A 26,001-nucleotide genomic window follows, 5' to 3' on the forward strand; every position below is an offset into this window, starting at 1 on the left:
CACTACTCAATGTAGTTTATTACAGTAACAGTTTTGAAATTTCATGGCTGAAAAGAATGCTTTCCAGCCCAGTTTCCAGAAACCCAAAGTTTCTGGAGAAGTCTTCTAAACTATGTGTTATTAGAGCCATCTAACAAGCTTACTTGGACCTACTTCACCATGAACGAAGTAAAATGTCTATTCTCAAAGTGAATATACCTAATATCTTATATAAAGATGACTTTAATAACACCACAAATGTAAATTTACCTGTTTTGGATCTGATTTCCTGTGAATTTTATGTATTTTGTTTTTTCCATCAATTTGGTGATTAGTGTATCTATGATCACTTTCTGATTCTGAAAAGCTTCTTCTATAAATTGATATCTGGAAAGACAAGTAAACAAGCCAATTATTTCAAGCTAATATATCTAAAATGAGGAAAAGCTACCACACAGAAGCTATTTAAGATTATAAAGACATAGTAACAATAATCTTTAAAAACAAAACAAAAACAAAAAAACACAACAAACCTCTAAATGTCCCTAGAAGGGAGGTTTTTCATGCTTTCAAAGTTTTCCCTAAGAAAAAGGGAGTTGTTACAGATATTAGTCATGGATACTCTTAAATTACTTTGGAAACTTGAAGATACACATCTACCATTCATAGTTTTAGCGTCTTAGTTCAGTTGGCTGACCTGGCAAAAAGTAATCACAGATATTTAAGTAGATTTATTTACTATTTTGCATTTTTACAATTAATAAGAGTTTGATACTATAAACATAAAGATCACTTTTAAACATTAGGTAGTCATGCCACAGAGGGCACAAATATATGCCTTTGGGAAAAATGGAAGAATAAGAAACACTCTTGATGTTATGCCTTGTATGCAATAATGCTTTAACCAACATACAATACAGCACTTAAAAAATTTAACTTGGAGGTCAAGGTGAGAGCCTCTGACAAACTATGCAGATAACTCAAGAGTAGCTCCAGGGAAACAGTAATATAGAAGATTACCAGTATTACTAATTTTTCATAAGATCCATAAAATACAGTATTTTACATAGTATGATTTAAAAGTGCAAGCACACTTAAATCAGTATTAAACACAGCGTTGCCAGCACTAGAAAAAAAGGGGAACATAGTTAATAATTGTTGGATTTCCTTCATACATAATGCACTCTTTGGAACCCTGGTCAGTGTAATGTTAAATGAAATGGTCAAAATGGTAATTGTTATCTTGTTCCTAAATTCAATCTAAAAATTTCCAATATTCTAGTTCTTTTAGTAGATAATTTTTACCAGATATAGGAAATTTCCTTTATTCCTCATTTGCTAAGATCTTCTATCACAGGTGTGTGTGTGTGTATTTACAGAATGTTTCTTCTGTCTCCTGAAATCATCATGTATTTTTCCCTTTATTCTCTTGATATGAATTACACGGAAGATTTTCAAATGTTAAATGAACTGTACCCCTAGAACAAAGCCAACTTGGTTGCAGTTATATTGCCCAAAACGCACAGTATTATTGGATTTGGTTTCCTACTTCATTTCTTAGAATTTTCACATTCATTTCATGGGTTAGACTAGTCTGTCATTTTCTATTTTTATTCCCCATAAAACAAGTCGGAGAGAATTCATTCTTTCATCGTTCTCTGCAAGGTTATATGTACTTAAAGGTGTTATTTTTTACCACACCTATGTTGCTGATACATCAATTAAGTCATATGGGTTTGTAGTTTTGTGAGAAAGTTACAAATTACGGATTTACATTAAAGGGCTATTCTGATTTTCTAGCTTATCGTGTGCTAGTTTGGTAAGTTGTATTTTCTAAGAATTATCCTCTTTCAGGTTAAAATTTTCGTATCTATTGACAGATATCCTTTTCATAATTTTAAATGTCTTTAGAGATGTATTGATGCCCCCCTTTTCTCCTGGCATCCATCAGGTGGGTCTGTTCTCAGTCACTTGTAAAGGAATTTGTCAATTTACTAGTCTTCAGAATGATCGGATTTTTGACTTTGCTTCATTAATGCCTGCCCTTATCATGTCCTTTTCTCCACTTACTTTAGGTTTAATATACTCTTTCTAATTTGAGATAAATGTTTAGTTTTTATCCTTACTATCTACTTTTACTTTTTATCCTTACTATCTACTATATATATTTCATGATACATATTTACCTTTCATCATGGCCTTAACAATATATTTAGGATATTATTTCCATTATCATTCAGATAAAAATACTTTCTGATATCCACTGGGATTTCTTCTTTGCTGCTTGATGTAGATTTATTTCTAACTGCCTATTTTGAAATAATTTCCAAGTTAAATCTGCAATGGTACAGAGATCTATACCTTTACATAGCTTGGTTTTTCAAATATTGATTCATAGCTATTTAACACCTTAATAATCAGTATGCATTTCCTAAACACATAGTATTATTATTCAATCACAGTATAATAAAGAAAATGGACACTGAGATAATACTCTCACCTACTCTACACATCATATTCTAGTTACATCATTTGTTTCAGTCATGTTCTCTCGATCACATTCTCCCTTCTAGTCTAGGTTGCAGTATGGGATCACTCATTGCTACATTTAGCTTTCATTATGAATTTCATTTCTTCATTTTCAAGTTTTTGGAGAATTGTCTCATCTATTCTTATCTTCTAGATTTAACTGTATTGAGTTTATGCAAGACTTTGTATGATTTTAACCCTCTGAAATTTAAGACTGCCTTGACATTTAGTCAATTAAATTTTTTTCTTTTGCTCTTTGAAAAGAGTATGTATTATTAGGTACAGTGTTCCTAATGTTCAGTCTTTGCTAATTAGATTATTTGAATCTTACTGAAATATCCTGATTTTTAATCTGTTTTGTAAATTACTGAAAAAAGTATGTTAAAATTTCCCACTATATGGATTTGTCTTTTTTAAGTTCTGTCATTTTTGTTATATATTTTAAGCCTAAGGGCACATATATATTTAGAACTGTTATATCTTTTAAATGAAGACAGCCTTCTATTGTATAACGTATCCCTCTTTTTATCTCAAACAAGGCACTGTGAAATAACAGCATGCCTCTGGTTAGTGTTTGTGTAGCACATCTTTTCCCATTATTCTTTCCATATACTTAGGTTTTAGTTGTTCTTCTTATAAAAAGCAAATAGCAGATTTTCTATTCTCTTTCTTATCCAGGGTGAAATCTTTTAATTTGGAACATTTTATCCATTTACACTTATTATAGTTACAAATACACTTATAGATTTACCAACTTACCAAGACCTTATTCAAGCCCATCTGTTGTCTTTTTTGGGCTGTGTTTAGATGGATTAATTATTCCACTTCCCCTCTCTGTTAACTCTGATAATCATAGACACTTTCACTATTCTTTTAGTGATTACTCTAAACATAACAAAATATAGCTCTGGACTTACCATCTAAAATTAATTTGTACTTTTTTACCCTCTTGAATCCTAGAACACCAACTCCATATCCTAACACGTCTGTTGTATAATACACACACACGACACACACCAGTAAGACCTATTTGTTTCATAAGTCAACATTTACTTAGATTTACTCATATGTACCTTTTTAACTGCTCTTCTTTCCACCATGCATTAACAACCATTTCTCTTTTGCCTAAGGTATATTTTAGTGAGGGTTTACTGGGGATATATTATTCTAGTTTATTTTGTCTGAAAACGTCTTTCATTAATCTTCATTTTAAAAATTTTTCACCAAGTATAAATTATTTTCTTTTTGTACTTTAAAAATATTTCTTTTGATCCTGCTGGGGATTTATGGGGCTTCCTAAATATGGGCTAGACATCTTTCTTCAGTATTACCATATTCTAAGCCATTATATTCTGTCCTTAAATGTTGCTTCCTTCCCATTCCCTCTCTCTTTTCTCCTTCTTGGGCCCCAGTTACACCCTGGTTTACTTCTACTTCCCATCCTTCTGTTTACCAGGCTTCATTCTGGCTATTTTCTTACTTTTCTTTTAGTCCATTAATACTCATTTCCCGCATGCCAAATCTGTTCTAGCCACTAATGAGTTAATTCCAGTTACGGTAATTTTCAGTTCTCATTCTTTTTTATAGTTTTCAGTACTCTACTCAAATTTTCTATTTTTGTCTCTTATCTTTAATATGTAAAGATGTGGCCCTAGGCGTCTTTTTACATTATTTGTTGTATCTGCTAGGTTTTGTTCACATTGTTTAATCTACTAGAATACTTGATTACTTCTAATTATGTGTTGGACCATTTTGCAAAATGCATTACTGAATAAATTTAAGGCAGAAGATGATGTTTTCTCTCTTCAGGAAGGATTTATGCCTTGGGGCACCAGCAGTATGATTTCCATTTACTCTGTCTTTGGGTACTGAAAAAATTTGATGCTAAGGCTTCAGTCCCACTCAGGAACTATTTGTAGCTAGTTTGTCTTTACTGTAATAGTGTAGACTTTCAGGATTCCAAATCAAGGCAAGGTGAAGCCTTCAACCCCTGTAACCCTTGAACTCCAATTTCTATCTTCCCAGCCCTGTGGCCTAGCAGAAGTTTTCCCCAATCTGGTAAATGCCTCAATGGGGAAAAAAACTCCTATCATAACTCTGTCCCCATTCCAACCCCATCTAGTAATTCTTTACTAATAAGATCTAAAATTTTTTATTAATGACTCCTGTAGTTTCTCCAGGTTTTCTAGTTATCCTCACTGATATTGTTTGGTCTAAATTGCCTAGTCTGCCATTACTGGAACTCTAGGTGAATTTTTTTTCTTTTCTTTTTTTTTTTTTTTTAAGTTTCTTTTTAAATTCCAGTTAGTTACCATACAGTAAAATAGTATTAGTTTCAGGTGTACAATTTAGTGATTCAACACTTACATACAACACCCAGTGCTCATCACAAGTGCCCACCTTAATCCCCATCACCTATTTAATCCATCCCTCCCCCTACTCTCTGATAACCATCAGTTTGTGAGACTAGACTATTTTAAGCAATTTTATTTGTATCAATCAGAATCCTACTATTTTAAATAAATCAGTGGTTGCTAACTCAATTGCCTATGGGAAGTCAGATTTAAAAGTAAGCTTCAGTAGGAATCATGATGAATTGGGAAAGGCATGCCTCATTCTACAGAACACGAAAATGAATTCCATCCGGAATGCTGACATGCAAGGGGCCCACAGCCATAACAGATTTCATTTTCTCAAAACCCCAAAGATCTAATTTTTTTTTCTTAATCTAAAATCTCCTCATTTTACAAACAACAATTTGGCAACAAATTCCATTTATTTTCACATAGTGTGTAGGCCAGTGGTTCTCAACTCAGGGTGATTTTGTTCTGTAGGGCATCTGGCAACATCTGAAGACATTTTTGTTTGTTACATGGGGAGGATATTATTGGGATCTAGGGAATACAGGTCAAAGATACAGCCAAACACCATACAATGCAGCAGAAATGCCCCCCCACAACAACTATTAATAGTGCCCAAGTTGAAAAATCCTGGAACAAGCCAACATACGGCCAGCCAAACAAAACTTTGCTAACTGTCATTTGGCTGGGGCGCCAGCAGTCCTCTATTCCTCATAAAGTTTATTACATATGTAAATATATAATTAAAGATGCCAGTACCTATGCTCTTTATGCTCTAATAACTGGCAGTCCCGGCATGTCAGTTTATCACATGTTTCACAGTAAAGCTTCAGCTGCTCCTTCTTATGAAAAGGACAAAACACTGGTCGCTGACTGGTCACTCCAACTGCCTCTGTAGAAACAATGGGATGAAAATTAATGTAATTGAATACTATATAATTGTTAGATTATTCATTTAAATTTGAACCCATTAAGATATAAAAGAGGGCACCTGGGTGGCTCAGTGGGTTAAGCCTTTGCCTTTGGCTCAGGTCACGATCTCAGGGTCCTGGAATCAAGCCCCGCATCAGGCTCTCTGCTCAGTGGGGAGCCTGCTTCTGCCTCTCTCTCTACCTGCCTCTCTGCCTACTTGTGATCTCTCTGTCAAATAAATAAATAAAATCTTAAAAAAAAAAAAAAAAAGATACAAAAGAGCCATAACAGTTTCTGACACCATCACTACTACTAGTCTTTATATATATTAAAATAGCATTGTCTGGTGACAGATAGCAGCTACGCCTGTGGTGAGCACAACATATTATACAGACTTGTGACATCACTATGTTGTACACCTGAAACTTATGTAACATTATGTCAACTATACTTCAATTAAGAAAAGAAAGAAGAAATAAAATATTAACTATTCCTAGCATTTTAGAAGGAAAAAATAAATATGCTTTTTTTTTCCAGAAATCCAAATTAACTCAAGAGAAAACCAAAGTATGTAGTTAAAAATATGCTTAATGGAATTTAAAAGTCTTTAAGAAAATAGCCCAGGTAAGTGAGTGTGAACCAACTGGATGTTTTCTACTCCAAATATGGGAGGAAACAGTTTTAAATGGAGCTCAGAGAATCTAATAAAATGTATAAACTGTGATGAAAAAGTTGTTTTCCTACTTTTGTAAAAATCCTTACAGAGGGTACCCATTAGCACATAAATAATCAGCTTATACTATGTACTATAGTCCTCCATGGAACTTCTTTTTAATTTTCTTTCTTTCTTAAGAGAGAGCACACAAGTGGTGGTGGGAAGAAAGGGAGAGAAAGAATCTCAAGCAGGCTCCATGCCCAACAGGGAGCAGGATAGGGGGCTGAGTCTCACGACACTGAGACCACAATCCAAGCTGAAATCAAGAGTCCATGATTAACTAAGACACCCAAGCACCCCAGCCATTTGACTAACTTCTTAATGGTTACCCAGAGTGACAGTAAAACTGAGCAACGCTTATGTTATAATGTTAAAGTTAAAAAAATCACAATACAAATGATTGCTTCAACAGTAAATATCAGTTATTTCACTAAATCAAAGGAAAAACCCAAACATTTCAGAAATAACTCCACATTCCAGCAATAACCACTATTAATAACCTGGTATGTTTTTTTCTGGTTGTTTTTCTACATATATAACTACATACATTAGTAGGTACTTTGTTTTATAAAATTTTAAAAAATGCTATTACACACACTGTCTTGTAAGATCTATTCACTTAACTCTTAAATACCTTTCTTATTTATTTTAGTTTGAGAGCGTACTGGTGTGAGGGCTCACACATACGAGCAGGAGGAATGGCAGAGAGAGAGAGAGAGAGAATCCAATCTCATCACCCTGAGATCATGACCCAAGCCCCCAAATCAAGAGTCGGATGCTTCACTGAATGAGCCACCCAGGCACTCCTCTTAGAAACCTTTCAGTGAGTAAACAGATCAACTTATTTATTAACTGCATAGTATTTCATCAAATGAATACAACCTCTGCTGTGAACATTTGAAGATTTCTCATTTTTCAATATTGTATGATAATGCTAAAATAAACATATGAAATTTGTAAGTCATTGAATATTTACACAGATAAATTCCAAGTAGCAGAACTGTTGGGTCAAAAAGTGATTTATACAAACATAAGTACATTATCTTCCAAAAAATTATACCAATTCATACTCTTACGAGTGTAGAGTGGCTGTTACCTACTTTACTAAGTGTTTTGTCAGTATTTTTAATCTTCGCCAATCTCGTAGGGGAAAAAAAAAAGATTTCACCATCTTTGGACATATTTCTTTAATAATTGAGACATAACAACTTTTCACATTCATTAATCATTTGTATTTCTTTTAAGAATTGTCTGTTCATGTGGCCCCTGGGTGGCTCAGCCGTTAAACATCTGCCTTCAGCTCAGGTCATGATCCCAGGGTCCTGCGATTGAGCCCTGCTTCTCCATCTCCCACTCCCTCTGTTGTGTCCCCTCTCTCACTTTGTCTGTCTGTCAAATAAGTAAATAAAATCTTAAAAAAAAAAGAAAAGAATGGTCTGTTCATAACTCTACAACTTTTCCATCCAACTGTCTTTCTTACCAATTTGTAGACACATTTGATATATTGCTTGCCAAAGACTTTCCAAATATTTTCTCCAGTCTGACTTGGTTTATGGTATTTTTCCAACAGATCCTTGAAACATTTTATAGAAAAATTAATTTTTTAGTTTTAGAGAACTGCTTCTAGAAAGGCTTCTTCCTAATTATAAGTGTTAACTTTCTTTCTCTTATAGTGAAATTTTATGGTTTCTTTTTTTAATATAAATTTTATATTTATCTGACATTTCATATACAATTGACCTTGAACAACATGGGTTTTAAGTGCATGGGTCCACTTACACATGGTTTCTTTTTGACAAACACAGTATGGTTACTATAAATGTATTTTCTCTTCTTCATGGCTTTCTTAACATTTTCTTTTCTCTAGCTTACTTTGTAAGAACACTGTATGCAATACACACACGCATACACACACACAACCACACACACTTCTTACAAAATGTGTTTTGGGGCAACTGAATGGCTCAGCTGATTAAGCATCTGACTTCAAATCAGCTCACGAACTCAGAGCCCTGAGTTAAGCTCTCTGCTGAGCAGAGAGTCCGCTGTTCTCTCTGCCTCCTCCACACGTGTGCACGCCTGCACTTGTATGTGTACTCACACTCCCCCTCCCAAACAAATCAGTAAAAATTTTTAAAGAAATGTATTAATTGACTGTTATCAGTAAGGTTTCTAGTCAATAGTAGGCTACTAATAGTAAAGTTTTGGGGAGTCAAAGGTTTATGTGATTTTCGACTGCACAGGGGTCAGCACCCCTAAGTCTCATGCTGTTCAAGATCAGTTGTACTATCAATATTTACAAAACCTTGCATGTGTGTCGGCACATAGAATGAGTTCACAGACTCACATTTTCTGATAATAAAACTACAAAGTTGAAACGGAAAACAAAAATATCCAAGCAATGGGAACATTTTCTTTTTCCTTTCAATGAATTCTTGGGTTCATAATAACCACACTGTTAAGCAACTTGGCTTTCTGCATTTAATATACATCATGGCCTTCTTTCCATATCATTAGATTTATAACCTACCAAAGTGGAAAATAACAAATGCAAAAATTCATAAATCTTCAATTGCATGGTAATCATAAATGCAGAATACTTAGTTTTTTGTTTTTGTTTTTGTTAATTAAGTAGGTTCCACACCCAGTGTGGGGCTTGAACTCACCATCCTGAGATCAAGAGCTGCATGCTCTACCCATTGAACCAGACAGGTGCCCCCCTACACGCAGAATATTAAAAAAATAGTAAAATAGTAAATCTAAGTGACAGATTATATCAAGCTTTAAACACTTACAACTCTACAAAAGATAAAAATAAATATCAAGTACTTATGTCAAAGAAGTTAGTAATAGAACTTTAAAATAAAATAAGGGTAAGAATTAAAAATTCTTGGGAGAGAATTTTGGGAGAATTAAAAATAACGAACTAAAAATATATAAAGGATATTCAGATAAATTTCAAAGCTTCTTCTGTGAAGAAAAACAAGAGAATAACCTACTATCTATTCCCATCAAAATCCAGGCAAAAATGCTTAAAACTCTTATGAAAGAAGGAAAATAATTAGAGAAAATTAGCAATATGGTAAAAGATTATTAAAAGCACAACACATCAAGACCAAATGCAATTAATTCTAGCAATGCAACAAAAATGGCTCCATATCAGTAATGTGAATATCCTCACAGCTCCCCTGTACCCTTCTCCTTGGTGTGCATGTCATCTGGGCATCATGGTAGATAGAGTGACCATACATCTTTAGTTGGCTTAGGACATTCTGGGTTTGTGTCCACTCTTCAACAGTAACTATAGAGCTTTTGGTTTAGGGAATTAGAACATCATAAGCCCCCTTTAAGGACTTCGTTGACTTATCAAAAAATTTAGATCCTAACTCAGTCATCTTCCTAGTCTTCAGTGTCACCATCACTCTGGATGATTCAGAAATCCACATAAAAACAAGTCTCTCAGACTTTCTCATCTCCAGAGACCTAGACTCCATTTTAGCTCCTCACATCATGGTCCCACCCTAAACTTTTGATTGTCCGTAACTATGCCATTTCTATAATCATAAATTCAAACATCCACTCTAGTAACTTCTACTTCCTAACCTTCCAATTCTTAACTACTCTCAATGTAACTCAAGGATCTCTAGGTTCCTAATAATTCTTTCACTCTATCAACTGACACTATCAACTTCATTTCCTTTATACAGTTAAAAAAAAAATCCTTCATTTTAGTAAATGGTATTGTTTGTACCTTTTACTCTACTGAACTTCTGCAAGGTGTATGCAGCTAAACCCAAACCCTAAGTAAGATAAATTCTTCTCTATACCCACATGCACACTGCTGAGGCCCAATGGAGAAGTTTTCTTTTTATTTATTTTTTTAAAGTTTTTATTTATCTATTCCTGTCAGACAGAGAAAGAGGCAGAGGGAGAAGCAGGCTCCCCACGAAGCAGGAAGTCAGATGCGGGACTTGATCCCAGGGCCCTGGGAATCACAACTTGAACAAACAGCAGATGCTGAACCAATTGAGCCACCGAGATGCGCAGGATGGAGGTAGTTTAAGGCCTATACATCAAATGTAACCTGGATGCTACCAAACAATCTGTTTCTGAAGCTGGAGCTCTCTTTTACCAGAGTTATTTCAAGTATCCCACACATTCCTGACCTTTTCATCCTATTTCCTCTGCTTTACTTTTCAATAGATGACTGAATTCACAAAAAAGAGAAGTCTTTCTAGCACTATTCAATTTATCTGAATCTCTACCTGGTGTCTTCTTTTTTTGTCTTTTCCCCATTAGTGTCCTCAGAAATTAGATCCCCTTTTCCTGTGTCACCAGACTCCTAGCCTTATCTTATTCCTCCTCCTCCTGAATCTTACTCTCTAGCTACACTCAATTGTCTCCTTCTGGAAATTTGGGCATGTATTTCAGTTTCCCCCACCCTTCTCCTTCCTGTGATGAACTTCTTTTCCTCCTTCAAGCCCCAGATTTGGCCTCCAACCTAAATCCCCAATGAGTTTGGTGCTTCTTTCATGTGCTCCCATAGAACTTAGGAGGCCAAACCATGATTGCTAATTTGTTTGTAGCCTTCATCTTACTTATAGCTTCTGTGGGGCAGAACTGTTTGATTCACTTTACATCTCTAATGCTTAGCAAAGTTCCTGGAATATTGAATAGATATACAAATACTGGTTGACCTGAATTAAAACCAATAAAGTAATTTTTAAACAAAAATATACAAATAAACCATAAAAACAAATGGAAGTCTGATAAATATTACAACATGAATAAACCCTGACAATACTGTGGTAAGTGAAACAAGCCAGACACGAAAGGACAAAGCTATATGATTCCACTTGCAAAAATGAGCAAAGTCCTAAAGACACATGGTAGATCAGAAGTTCACAGGGGCAGAGGAAAGAGGGGAATAAGCATTATTACTTTTTAGGTTCGGTTTCATTCTGTGATAATGAAAAAGCTTTGAAAACACACAGTGGTGATGACTGCATAGCATTGTGAATGCCATTAATGCACCTTAATGAATGGTACACTTAAAAATGGTTTAAATGGCAAGTTTTTAAGTTGCTTGCATTTTACTACAATATTTTACTACAATAAAAGAATACATTAGTAAACTTCACATTATAAGCAATACCATAAAAACAGAAACCGTATATTACATAAAAAGCAGAGCTTCTTTAGTTATCTACATATCAAATATCATGAACCAGGTTTACCACAACAATATCAGAGGGGAAAGAGTTATAAAACTTTGATTAAGCCCACCTCTTGTCACCTTAGAATTAAGACAAGTGAAGTTTAAAAAGCATTTTTTTTTCATTTTCTATACATTTACACCAAATTCAAGCATTTCCAGAAGAGGGGGTTGGGAGTATGAATGTAAGGCAGAAAGATTCTCTATCTATTCATGTTTAACAATATTTTTAAGTCTCCAAAGTTCAGTTACAATACAGACCTCCTTGTACTAAAAAAACAAGAGTGTATTTAATGCTTACAATTGTATCAAAACAAAGTCAGTAGAGGAAGAGAAAGAAGAGTGGGATGGAAAGAGACAAAAAGAGATTAAAGCCAATTTAGTACCTGGAGATACCTCCTCCTTCTGTCTCACAGTGTGGTCTTTCGTGAACTTCACTCTTTGATGAGCTCGGATGCAGGTCTTGCAGAGCCACTCAACACATTCTACACAAAACCCATTAGCTTCTGCATTGTCCTCACAGCTTGTACACACCTATAAGAGAAATAAGTCACATTAAGTTTTAAGAAAAAGGAAAAGGTGGTCAATTAATCATATAAAAATGATATACAAATCATACTTGCTCTATCACAGTTATCTTAACAGTTTGTATAAATTTAAACTGACATGTTTTAAATTATAAGCATATGAAATGGAAATATGGCACTGTCCTTCACTCAATGGATCAAATACTCCAGGCACAATGCTAAGTGCTGAGGATTAACAATGTGGAAAAGCAAATGTGGTTCCTGCTCTTATGATACCAGGAGTCTCACAGATGGGAGTGTGGGTTCATATCCCCATTCCACACTTACTAGCTGGGTAGTCTTGGTCAGGTTACTTAGAATGCTCATCTTTAAAGTGCGGTTAGTAACAGATTTTGTTGAGTAGTGCTGAGATGAAATGTGAGGCACACAAACATTAGTGGAAGAATTACACCAATACGTAATTACAAACTGAGAAATGCTATAAGGGAAAGGTATGAGAAGCTATAAAAGTGCATGATAGGGGAAACTGATCTCATTTTAATGGGGCTGGAGTGTTGGGAGAAAGCAGAGATTACCCAGGCAAGGCTTTCTTTAAGGAGGTCATATTAATACTAAGATATGAAAGTTGAGTCATCAATTACTGATGAAAAGACTTCTAGGCAGAGAGAACACCATGTACAAAAGCCTCTGGCAAGAAGAGTACAGCAGGTTCAAAGAACTGACAGAAAGTATGACTGAAGTGCAGAGATCAAGGGAAGACTGGCAAGAGAAGCAGCTAGGGACAAGGCTGGCAGAGGGGCCGGATCAAGCACGATCACATGGCCATTTGGGTCCTTGTCTGAAGAAGTCTTCTAAAAGCTTTTTAGTAAGTGACATGGCCATACTTGTAGTTTTAAAAAATCACTGTCACTGTAATATAGAGAACAGATTATAAAAGGGGCAAGTACTTTCTGCAGAGACAAGAGGTTTTTTCCAGTGGTTTAGGTGGAAGTGGGAATGAATGAGGAAGACTGATGGTAAAACTGGTTCAGAGGATGCCCTGGATATGGGAGGTGAAGGAGGGACAGCTCCTCTGTTGCCAGTGTGTGTAACTGTGCAGAGGGTGGCACTCTTCTCTGAGAAAAGATATTAAAGTTACATGTAAGCAGTCCTCATGTTATCTTCCGTAGCTGGGGGGCGGGGGGGAGTCCCCCTCAGTTAGCACTTAATGGTAGCCAAATTCCAAATACCTAGATAACATTTTCATTAATTCAAACACTGCCTTTTCTCAGCTCTTATCAGCTAACGTTTCTAACATTATTGACTCCTACTTCCTACTTCTGATTCCCTGATACCTCCAGATCCTCTTATCTATCTGATTGCCCTCCGGAACCCAACCCCACCTTCCTCCTCCAATTCTGTACATTTTTGTTAGATCTGGGGATTGTCTCGTCCATACTCCCTTAGCTTCAACTATCTTGTCTTTAAGGATATCACCTAAAATTTAATCTCCACACTATGCTACAAGAAAGAATAAAGTATCTATAGTATATGAGGTAAAATGAAAAAGGAAAAGTGGACAAGCGTATCATGCTACTGCTCTTCTAAGAAAGATGGAGATAGGTGAAATAACATTTGCTAATATTTCTTAAATAATATAAAATTACTTAAAATTATATGTAAAATATTTTAAATGAATGAATAAAGGAAAATAAATGGTTATCTATAGGGTAGAGAAGAAATAAGGTATAAGGGTAGATTAAACCAGCAATAGAAGTTCGAGTTCTCTCAACACACTGTGTTTTATGGATTTTACTTTAGAACTATAGGAATGTTTTATATGTAGTCCTACAAATTTAAATCCCTAAAAACCAAAAGCAAGTGAAACAAATGAATCTGCCTATCAAGTGGGTGGCTTAACTTCAAAGAATTATTTATTTCAAGTAACTTCGAAATATTACAGTCTATGTTAACTAACTGGAATTTAAATAAAAACTTGGAAAAAATTATTTGATTCACTATCTCCAGTACATACATGCAGTGATTACTGTCTTCCTTGCTTTCTATTTTGACAGAAACAGCACTATAATTTCTACTTTCAGTCCCAACTCTATTCTTCCTTACTCTGACTCTGCAAACTGTATTTATGCTTTATGACCTGGTTCCACATTAGATTCTAACAACAGATGGTGCTGGGGGGAGACTGCAATGCCAGAGGGAAGAAGGTACTTCATCTTTGTTGTCTTGCTATCTGCTTGCATTTTCTGTGAACATCATGCCAATCAATGCTACTTCACCCTGGGAGCAGCACTTAGCTCTAGTTTGCAGTTTTTCCAATCCTCATGGAATCAGCTTTGGAGATAATGACACCACAGGCCTACTCCCTCGCCTCCTAGGTCTGCGATCCCAAGGCCAAACACTCAGACACCAATATGGGACAAACAGCACTGCCTCTCTTCAGATGTTTGAGCTGATGTTCCACAAGACCCTTCCTCTAACTTTGCCTAATTTCAACCTTTTCTCTTTGTTCTCTGAGCTGCATCTTTATAGTTGCCATATGATACTTTAAGTATTTTTTTACTTATCCTTTCATAGTATAAGTTTATATCTAGTTAATTCTTAAGAATTAAGATGGCTCCTGATTATACCAAAACTGATGATATACCATATAACGTAATTATATATATTTGGAGAAAATAAATAATTATGTCAATGTAATTACGAACTAAAATTTCCAATGTCAGACAAGTGAGATAAACATAAAATTTAAAAAGTAAGATCTACAAATCTAAATTGGACTTATAAATATCAATATATACTTGTGGTGTATTTGCTTTTTCCTTCCTAGACAGTTGCTGCTTGTATATTATCAACAATTAGGCACCCATTACCTCATACAGAAGCATATTTTAACTTTGGAGAGTGCACTATTGAGCCAAGTGAAATCTACCTCTCTTCTTAAAGTCTTCTAGCTACTGGAATCTTAGAGATAGATGTTACATCCTCCCTCAGTAACTTCTCATGAGCATCCAGTCAGGCTTTCAGTTTGCTTAGGGGTGGAACACAGCCACATTTAGTAATCACAGATTTGATCCCCTCTGCTGAATTTGAATTTTCAGCAGATCCACAACTCTCCTGATAACTGAGCGGGTTATCAGTCTTCTTCGGTGCTATTCAAATGACAGGGCAGGGAAGGGAAGGGAAAAGGGGAGCCTTCTGTGATCCTCAGCAGGGTCAAGATAGAGCCTCAAAGACTTGCTGCACTGGAGATGATCCTGGTCATCTTACGGGATGGCCCAGAAGGCACGGCTACAACCCTAATTTCTCACATACTCTGTAGCATACCAGGTCAAATTATCTGTTTGGTGGAAATATAACAGGAACAAAACATGACAGTTAGACATTTGGTATCCTATAGATCAAATATCTATATACTGAATTTTTACGCTATCATCTGGTGGTTCTGTCACTAGGGGGATGCAGTTTCAGGGTTCTTTTGATGTAGAGAATAGCCATTTGCTGGCCTGAGGTTTTGGGATCATTTCTCACATTTTTTGCTCCAGAAATTTGTTCACTTGGTAAACACATTTTGACCATTAATACTAAACTTGGTTGCTTTTCTGTTAAAAATCTGCACCCATTATTTTTCTAAAATCCTAGCCTTCCTAAAAACACTAGTTTCCTTACTAAGGTTAATAGTTTTCTATCACTTGTATTCTGTTTATCCCTTTCCCTGACACTTAATAAAGATTTCAAAGATTCGGGGCGTCTGGGTGGCTCAGTGGGTTAAAGCCTCTGCCTTCAGCTCAGGTCATGATCCCAGGGTCCTGGGATCAAGCCCCGCATCGGGCTCTCTGCTCAGCGGGGAGCCTGCTTCCTCCTCTCTCTCTCTGCCTGCTTCTCTGCCTACTTGTGATCTCTGTCTGTCAGATAAATAAATAAAATCTTTAAAAAAAAAAGATTTCAAAGATTCTATTATAATAATTCCACGAGTTTGAGGTTGATGAGCTGCTTCTTCTTCTTCTTTTTTTTTTTTTTAAGATTTTACTTATTTGACACAAAGAGAAAGAAAGAGAGAGCGTGCTCAAGCAGAGGGAGTGGCAGGCAGAGGGAGAGGGAAAAGCAGGGTCACTGCAAAGTAGGGGCAGCCCAATATAGGATTTGATCCCAGGACTCTAGGATCATGACCGGAGCTGAAGACAATCGCTTAACCAACTGAGCCACCCAGATACCTGGCTGATGAGCTTCTTAATAAAAAGATGCCTTAGAGAGGAATCCTGCCTGAGCCCCAAGAGATACTATGTGGCCTAAATTCAAGATCAAGACAGATGGACTTGTTTATTCTTTTTTATTCAAGTGTAATTAACATAGTGTTATATTAGTTTCAGGTGTATAATTTTAGGATTTGAAAATTCTATATATCATGCAGTGTTCAACACAGTAAGTGGAGTCACTCTCTTTTTTGAATAAAGAGTGTTTGCTAAATCATTCTCCTGCAAGGCCTAGAAAAATGACCAACCCAATGGTGATGAGTAACCCCACACGTATACTGTGGTCTCCAGATATCATATCCGACCAAAAGGAACCAAAACATCTAACAATACGTCAAAACAGAAGGCAGGGGAGACAGCAGTGATGATTGCGATTGTATCAGAATGACTCAGGAATCAATGTGAGGCTCCTGTTGCCAAGATGGCACAAGTGGAGCATCAATAACAACAATTACTGTAACGCATTTTATGTTAAAAATCCATGAATTCGGGGTGCCTGGGTGGCTCAGTGGGTTAAGCCTCTGCCTTCAGCTCAGGTTATGATCTCAGGGCTCGAGCCCTGCATCGAGCTCTCTGCTCAGCGGGGAGCCTGCTTCCTCCTCTCTCTCTGCCTGCCTCTCTGCCTACTTCTGATCTGTCAAAAAAAAAAAAAAAAATCCATGAATTCATGACACACACACATACACCACTTATTAGTCAACCTCTGAAGAAAATTAAGAAACTAAGTGACTACTAAAAATTAGCAACTAAAGGAAAAGAAGTGTTTAACCTACCTTTCCTTTATAACAAAGAATAATGAAGGAAGCCTTCTGTTTCTCTTCCAGTTAAGAAATATAGGGGCATGACAGAATGAGATTGTCATAATTTTCCAAGGCTGTAATGTAACATGGGAGCATGGCAATGGTCATTAATGGCCACTGACATCAGGAAAAAGAAAGACAACCAAATTCCTATGCCTCCACACAGACATATGGATCAAAAGTATTCTCTCACCCAATGGAACCTGAAACTAAACCTGCCTCTACATTTTTACTGCCGATGTACACAAAATACAGGAGACAGAAGAATGTTAAATGACTTTACGAAGATGGCCAGCAAAAGGCAGAATAAGGCTAACTGTATAGGATTAACACCGAGTTTATCTATCAAATGTTGAAAAGGGAGGAAAAAGAAAGCCAGCGAAGTAAAGGGATAATTTGAGATTAATTAAAAGATAGGGTTGAGACTAATCAACCAAATGCACTGTGTAGGCCTTACTGGATCCTTACAAAAGCAAACCACTGTTTTAAAAAAAGAAACCACAATTAGAGCATTATCACTGGATTTTTGATGATATTAAGGAATTACTGTAAATTTCTTTTACAGATGAAAATACGGTGGATATGTTTATAAAAAAAATATTTTTCTATAGGAGTACTGAAAGATTTATGGATTAGATGATATAATGCCTGGGAATAACTTCAACTTAATATAGTGTGTGTCTGTGGGTGCGGAGGGAGTGTCAGGTTAAACATAAAACGAGTTTATGACTATTAAGTGAGGTAATGTATATGGGAGTCCGTTATGTGAAACCGTCCCTTCTCCTCTAATGCTTAAACTTATCTGTAATGAGAATTTTTCTTCAGCTATAAAATATCCTGAGTTCTAGTTTGAATATAGGTGACACTACTTTAATCTTATAGGAAAACTCAATCATATTCAAAACCAATTCTCTATCTACTTTGCTACCTCCTTTCTCTCTGTGAAAAGCACCAACGTCCTATTAGTGAGGTCCCTCTCACCTCCATACCCAAGCAGGTATATCAAACCTTCCCCTCTCCTTACTGCTACCAGGCTAATTCAACTCAGCTCTCAGTCTCTCTCTCTCTCTCTCTTTTTTTTTAAGATTTTATCTATTTATTTGACAGAGAGAGAGAAAGAGAGAAAGTTAGGCAGAGAGTAGGCAGGCAGAGAGAGAGAGAGAGAGAGAGGGAAGCAGGCTCTCTGCTGAACAGAGAGCCAGGGCTCGATCCTAAGACCTTGAGATCATGACCTGAGTAGAAGGCAGAGGCTTAACCCACTGAGCTACCCAGACGCCCCTCTCATTACCTCTTGCCTAGTGCTTCCTTCATCCACCATTATCATCTCTCTTGTCTTCATTCCCAAATATTCCTCCAAGTACCCTATTCCTAAACCATGTTTAACAACCTTCCTATCCTCACTTATCTAAAATGAAGATGTCAATTTGAACTATCTCTAATTTATAACTTTTTCCTATTATGTTTTGTGGAAAAAACAGAGTAAACTTACAAAAACTGATTATACAGAGTCATAAAGCAGCCTCTTAAATTTGTCCTTTAGTTTAGAATCCCTTCAATACTCATCTCTTATCACCATCAATTCATATAGGATCTTAACTCCATCCTGTTAATGATTTATGCTGCTTTGCTTTTGAATTTTCTGGATTGAGCACTCAGAACACTGCTAGAGTTCATCTGATGAAGCATAATGAGTGAGTGATATGACTAACAAAGTATATCTAGTATAAATATAATCACATATGAAGCAAAGTGACCTGACACTCTAGAAGACAAAAAAATCACTGGTATTCACAGGGAAACTTTCAGAGGTGTTAAGTACTTGACACTGTAGCTCACATAAATAATTATATTTTCATGCTTTAAAACCAGTTTCACAACTAGAAAGTTTATTCCCTGTACCAAGCCCTGTTTTGACCTCTGATGAACTATGGATATTTTTGAAACAAAAGCAGTATTTAAAGAAAAAGTTTTTTTTGAGGGAGAGAGCAAGCAAACCCATGTGTGCATAATGGAAGGGGGTAAGGGCAGATGGAGAGGGAAAGAGAGAGAATCCCAAGCAGCCTCCCTGCCCAGACGAGACTCAATAACACAACCGTGAGATGATGACCCGAGCCGTAAGAAAGAGGTGGCTGCCTAACCAGCTGAGCTACCCAGGTGCCCCCCAAAAGGGATATTTTAGTTAGTAATGGCTATATTCATTTTAAGTGAACCCTAAATTCCCTCAGTTCCCTCATGAAATAAAAAATTGAAAATGAAAAGTACGGAAACTTAGCTATGTGATTCCTTAAGTGTCATAAACATTACCTTTTCGATTTTTACATGTTAGGTTAATGAACATTTTTTTTCCATTGTCAGATTCTGTTCCTTCACAGATACTATGTTCCAACTTTAAGGAAATGCCTAGAAAAATCATCAATGAATCACGATTCAAAAGTACACTAATACACTACACTTTAGTGTACACTACAGAATTAAATCATAGCTCTCCTCCACCAGAGTACTATAATTCACCCACCAACGACTGGCCATTTAGATTTAAAGGGGCAATAGAAATGTTCTATGTGTGGGTTATGGAATGATACATATGTTTCATATGTATCATTATAGAGTTCATCATTAAACAGAAAAAAATGAAAAAGGTTGGGCTTGAAATTAAAAAAACGTCAATACACAGTAAAGTTACAAAAAAAAAAAGATACTGTCAAATATAGAATAGTGGTTTTCTCTCTGAAGGGATAGGGAAGGTGGGGGTACAAACAAGGCTTCTGAATTGGCACTATTTTATTCATTAAGATGAATTATTCATTACTCTATTACCTTTTAAAATATTACATAATTAGACAGACATAATGGTCAAAGTCAGACACCTTTTATTTTAGAGTCCTTCAACAATCCAGGCCACCTCATTAAGAAGAAGCAAAATGTTTAAGACTTAATTAGTACACTTACCTGATTAGACTTTTCTACTGTACTGCTGGGAACCTCAGTAGTGTCCTTCACAAAAAAATTATCTATGATGTGTCTCTCTGCACATTCTTGGCTGCAAACTGGACATCGAATGACTCCAACTGGGGAAAACAAAATTGTGTTCTAAGTTTTTTTGGTTTGCACAGCATAATGATTTGATTGATTGTATGTAACTGCAAAATGACCACCACAGTAAGTTTCGTTAACATCTGTCACCATGCACATTTATAAAAGCTTTCTTCTTGTGGTAAGATTTTCAAGATCCACTCTTCTAGTTACTTTCAAATATGCAATACAGCATAAAGTACAGTCACCAGGCTGTGCATTACAACCCAATGATTTACTCATTTTATAACTGGAAATCTGTACCTCTTCATTCTTTGACCCTCTTCATTCTTTCACCCACCCATGACCCTTAACACCTCAGACAACCACCAATTTGTTCTCTATATCCATGAGCTCTCATCCCAAGTTTTAATACAAATACGGTAAACACCAAACAAGCACATCTCATTCCAACTGTAACTGGGTTCTTTTACAATGCCCACTTTCTTCAAAGTCATATCTATTATTACTTAATACAAAACAATCTAGTTTATATACATATATGGATTATATGTATACACATATGTACACATATAGATATATCTCACACCTAGTTTATTTAATAATGAATAAAAGTTCATTATTTTCAATGAGATGACCCTCTAATAACCCCATAGGCTACTCTTTTATCGGTTAGCAACTCCCCTTGGCAGTGGTTTTCAAAATCTCGTGTGGAGTTTTTAAAAAGGGACTTCCCAATTTTTTTGGACCTACAGAATCAGGATTTCTGAAAGTAGAGTACAAACCTACTTGTTTTACCTAAAATCTCCATATGAGATTAAGAAACACTATTGTGTTTCCTTTAACAAGGGCAAATATGTGTCTTGGTGGGGGAGAATAATCTTTCATAGTGCTTCGTAAAACAGTAAGTAATAACTAATTAATGAATTAAAATCTAAATTGATTAAAATTTTAAAAATCTAATATTCACTTGATGCTGTAATTTCTACCAAGGAGACTGTGATAAAGTTCCCAGGTACATTTTTTTTGTAAAATGAAATGCATAAGAATGAGTATAAAGTAATCCAAAGGTCAATTTCATTTGTATATATAAGCAAAAAACAAATTTTTTAAATTAAAGAATCTATTTTACAACAATAACAAAAATATACCAAGTACTCGGAAATAATTGCTTTAAATATATAAGGTCACTGTGGAGAAAAATGTTAAGTTGTATTTAGAAATATTAAAATATATCTAAGTAAAGAAAAACCTGTTCACGATGGTAAAAGATACCAATTCTTCCCAAATGCATCTATAGATTCAATGCAATTTTAATAATCCTAACAGGAATTTCAACAAGCTGGGGGGATATGCCTACCAAGTAAAGGACTTATTCTAAAGCTATGGTAATTAAAATGGTGTAAAATTTATGTAAGGATAAAAAAAAGTGTAACAGAATACACATACACAATACCAGAAACAGGCTCATATGTAAGTACATTTTATACAGGATAGATGTGACATTAGGGATCAACGCGAAAAGGGATGAACTTTTCAGGGTGCTATAATTCTCCAAAGTGGGAGGGGGAAGAATTAGACCACTACCCAATTAAAAATAATAGTTCTTTGCCGATTTGGATGCCTTTAATTTCCTTTTGTTGTCTGATTGCTGAAGCTAGGACCTCTAGTACTATGTTGAATAGCAGTGGTGATAATGGACATCCCTGCCGTGTTCCTGACCTTAGCGGAAAATTCAAAAGATTAAGGACATTGTAACTTTCCAAAGAAATATAAGAGAACATCTGTATAACCTTAGAGCGGGAATAAATTTCTAAAGAAACAAAAACTGAGAGATTAGGGCAAGATTAATGAACTTGATTTCATTTACAATCAGAACTACAGCTAGTCAAAAGATTACCATGAAGAAAGTAACAAGACAATGCCCAACCTGGGAAAGATATACCTAATATGTGCTACTAACAATGAATTAATAACAACAATCTGCAAAGTATGTGACAAAGCATTTCACAAAAGAGTAAGATTGAATAAACATATTTTTCCTTATCAGCTAAAACCTCTGGGTGTTCTATACAAAACAACCATAAGAAGACTGAAAGACAGATTGTCTATACAAAACAATCATAAGAATACTAGCTAGAGTCCTCAGGACCCGAAGAGTGACACAGTGATGAGTTCACTGGATTTTCTTTTAGCCTCATATATTCCAAAGTAGGCAGTCATGAAATCACCATCCTATGTACATCAACAGGTATAAACAAACAAAAAAATCCCACAGAAACCTGCTCCTCTTTATCCAAAGGACCAGGAAATGGGCAGCTCACCAAGACAAAACTTCTAGACGATAACTGCTCTACTCCAGCCAAACACAACAGATAAAATTGTGCTCTTTTTCCCCACCAGCAAAGGTCCAGTGGGAAGCCTAGACTTCCACCCTGGCTAAGAAGAAACCAAGTACCTCCAACCACACACTGCTGTGTCTGTCAGAGAAGACTGGTAGGGAGCTGTGGCTTTCATCCTTACTGGGCACTAATTTGGCCCCCTGCAGTATTAGTGGAGATCATGGGAAGAGCCTGAATTTTGCCCCTCCAGGACAGTAATGCAGTACTCTTCTACCTCCGTTCTGGGTTGGTGTTAGAAAAAGACTAGTGGATAGTCAGAACTTTTACTACTGCCTACCAGTAACCTCTGTCCCCACTCCTTCCATACGTCAATGAAGAACAATGGGAAATGTTGAACAGACACCCATGCCCCTATTACCAAGGGAGGTATCAAGATGTAACAAGAGACTTCAACACCATCCACCAGTAGTAAGGAGGAGGCCCTCCTCTTCCAGATGTTAAGAGAGGCAGCATAAGAAACACGGACTACTCAATTTCAATCTTTTTTTTTTTTTTTTAAGATTTTATTTATTTATTTGACAGATAGAGATCACAAGTAGGCAGAGAGAGGAGGGGAGGAAGCAGGCTCCCTGCTGAGCAGAGAGCCTGATGCGGGGCTTGATCCCAGGACCCTGAGGTCATGACCTGAGCCAGAGGCAGAGGCTTTAACCCACTGAGCCACTCAGGCGCCCCTACTCAATTTCAATCTTAAAGGAGACAGAAAATAATAAATATAAGAGCAGAGACTAATGGAATTGATAACTGAAGTCAATCAAACAAAAAGCTGGTTATTTGAAAAGGCCAATAAAGTTAACAAACCTTCAGCAAGACTGAAGATGGCAAAGGAGAAGACACAATTTACCAAAGAATTAAAAAAAAGGAAATAGCACTACAGATGATGCAGGTATCAAAAGGATAATAGAGGAATACTAACACTTGTCACAGAAATTTAACAATGCAAGTAAAACAGATTACTCAAAAAGTACAAACTACTATGACTTACCCAGTATGAGATAATTTGAAAAGCCATTTGGAAATTGGCTCTGAACAAACCGAAACACTTAGGTGTAAATATAGCAAAACCTGTATTGAACTTATATGCCGAAAACTATAAAATGCTGATGAGAACAAGCAGAAATCATATAAATAAATGGAGAAACACAGAGCATTCATGGATAGGGATAATTAGTGTAGTAAAGATGCCAATTCTCCTTAATGTGAGCTGTGGTTTTTACACAATTCCTAATATCCCAGCAACATTTTTTTGTAGATATAGACAAGATTTTTAAATTTATATAGAAAAGCAAATGTATAATAGTAGCTAAGTCAATACTGAAAACAAGAAAGAGGAACTATTCTATCTAATTTCAAGATATTACATAGCTACTATAATCAACAATGTCTGTTACTGATTAAGAGATAGACAAAGATGAATAAAACAGGACAACTGAAATAGATCCACACAAGTAGGGCCAATTCATTTTTGACAGATGTGTAAAAGCATCTTAGCACTCAAAGTACAAAATGCTGAGGAGAGATATACTGTGTTCATGGATTGGAAGATTCACTGCAGTAAAGATGTCAATTCTCTCCAAGCTGACCTACAGACCAGTATATTCCTATCAAAATCCTAAGCAAGTAAGTATATACTTTTTAAGTATAGACAATGTTATTACAATATTTATGTGGAAAAGGAAAAAAACTAAAAGAGCACAGATCTGAGAAATGATTCATATCTCCCATATATAAAGAACCCTCAAACCTCAACAATGAAAACAACAAACATTCCATTAGAAAATGGGCAAAACACATGAAAAGTATCATTCTGAGTAAAAGAGCTAATTTCAAAAGGCCACTTATGAATGATTCCATTTACATAACATTCACAAAATAAGACTGCAGAGATGGAAAATAATTAGTACTTTGCCTGAATTTAGGGATGGAGTATAGGGAAAGGAAAGGGTAGATATGACTACAAAGAGAGCTTTGGTGATGATGGAATAAAACAAGAATGCTAGTATCTTGATTGTGATGATGGATATATGAATCTACACATGTGATAAAATGGTAAAGAACTATAGGCACTATTTTATCAGTGCTAATTTTCTTGTTTTGATTTGTACTAGTTACAGAAGATGTAATCATTGGGAAAAACTGGGTACCTTAGATCTCTCTGTAAATTCCCATCAACCTATTTTTATTTATTTCAAAATAAAAAGTAAAAAACAAAACAGAACAAAAACACCCTAAAATGAACTAACATTTCTTCAGTGTTCTCCTTATATGTACTGCATTATCCTCATAAAGATGAGGAAACAGATCAGAAACTCCAGCTAATCTGATCAAGGTCACACAGCATTGGAATTATGATTTGAACCCTTGGCTGACTGACCCAAGTGCAGGCTCTGTACTGCTACACTTTACAAGTATGTTTAGAAAACCATGGGTTAAAAGATCATGTCATTTTGACAGATAGGATATTAGTCCATGAATTAATCCCTGGCATAGTGCTCAGTAAGTATTTGGTAAATGATAAACTCCTTTAATAATACATATACCATATGATTCACAATTCCAATACTGAGAAACTCTTATACTTCAGCATGAGAAGGTATGTTCAAGAATGTTCATCATAGCATTTCTTATAAAAGCTCACAACTGGAAACAATCCAAATGTCCATCAACAGTAGAAACAAAATACTGTGATATATTTGAATAATAAAATACTTTACAGCAATGAAATCAATCCACTTAACCTACAGATATCAACATGACTGAACCCCCAAAAAATATTGAGTGAAGAAAGGAAGTCCTAGAAGAATACTGACCATTTAAGTTAAAAAATCCAATACAATCTAAATAAAATATTAAATAGGAAAGCATACATAGATAATGAACTATAAAAAGCCAAGGGAATGATTAGCACACAAGTTGGAGAGTGGCTAGGCCTAGGAAAGAGAGAAGCAGCAGCTCCTCTCCAGTACTAACTTTCAAACTATCCATTGTTCCTGAACTAAATTGTTTCCAAGGCCTAAAAGCAAGGGGAGATGAATGGGTGCAAATGAGACCAGAGGCCCAGTGAAAGACCTGCTGGCTTTTGTCAGAGCTGTAACGCTAGACTAGTTACTAGATGTCTAGTAATCCTCAGAGCAAACCAGTTCTAGCAAATCAATAAATCCCCATCTTACAGATCAGAAAACTGGCCACCATCACTTGCCCAGGATCATAAAACTACTAAGTGGCAAATGTGGGATTTGAATCCTGCCTAATGACACATCTTGTACACATTCTACATGGAAC

General features: G+C 35.8%; 1 protein-coding gene across 4 annotated transcripts in view; it reads right to left on the reverse strand.

Moving 5' to 3' along the window:
* Window positions 1–26,001, reverse strand: part of TRIM24 (tripartite motif containing 24) — a 93,115-nt gene that overhangs the window by 36,296 nt on the left and 30,818 nt on the right. For all 4 annotated transcript variants that reach the window (XM_082693698.1, XM_082693699.1, XM_082693700.1 and 1 more), the window contains exons 2-5: window positions 20,237–20,355; window positions 12,097–12,244; window positions 5,628–5,760; window positions 250–366 (exon numbers count right to left, since the gene is read on the reverse strand). In XM_082693698.1, coding sequence (XP_082549824.1) covers window positions 250–366; window positions 5,628–5,760; window positions 12,097–12,244; window positions 20,237–20,355 — 517 coding nt within the window. The remainder of the gene's footprint in view (window positions 1–249; window positions 367–5,627; window positions 5,761–12,096; window positions 12,245–20,236; window positions 20,356–26,001) is intronic.

The sequence above is a fragment of the Mustela nivalis genome (assembly GCF_964662115.1).
Source record: "Mustela nivalis genome assembly, chromosome: 12".
NCBI classification, from domain to species: domain Eukaryota; kingdom Metazoa; phylum Chordata; class Mammalia; order Carnivora; family Mustelidae; genus Mustela; species Mustela nivalis.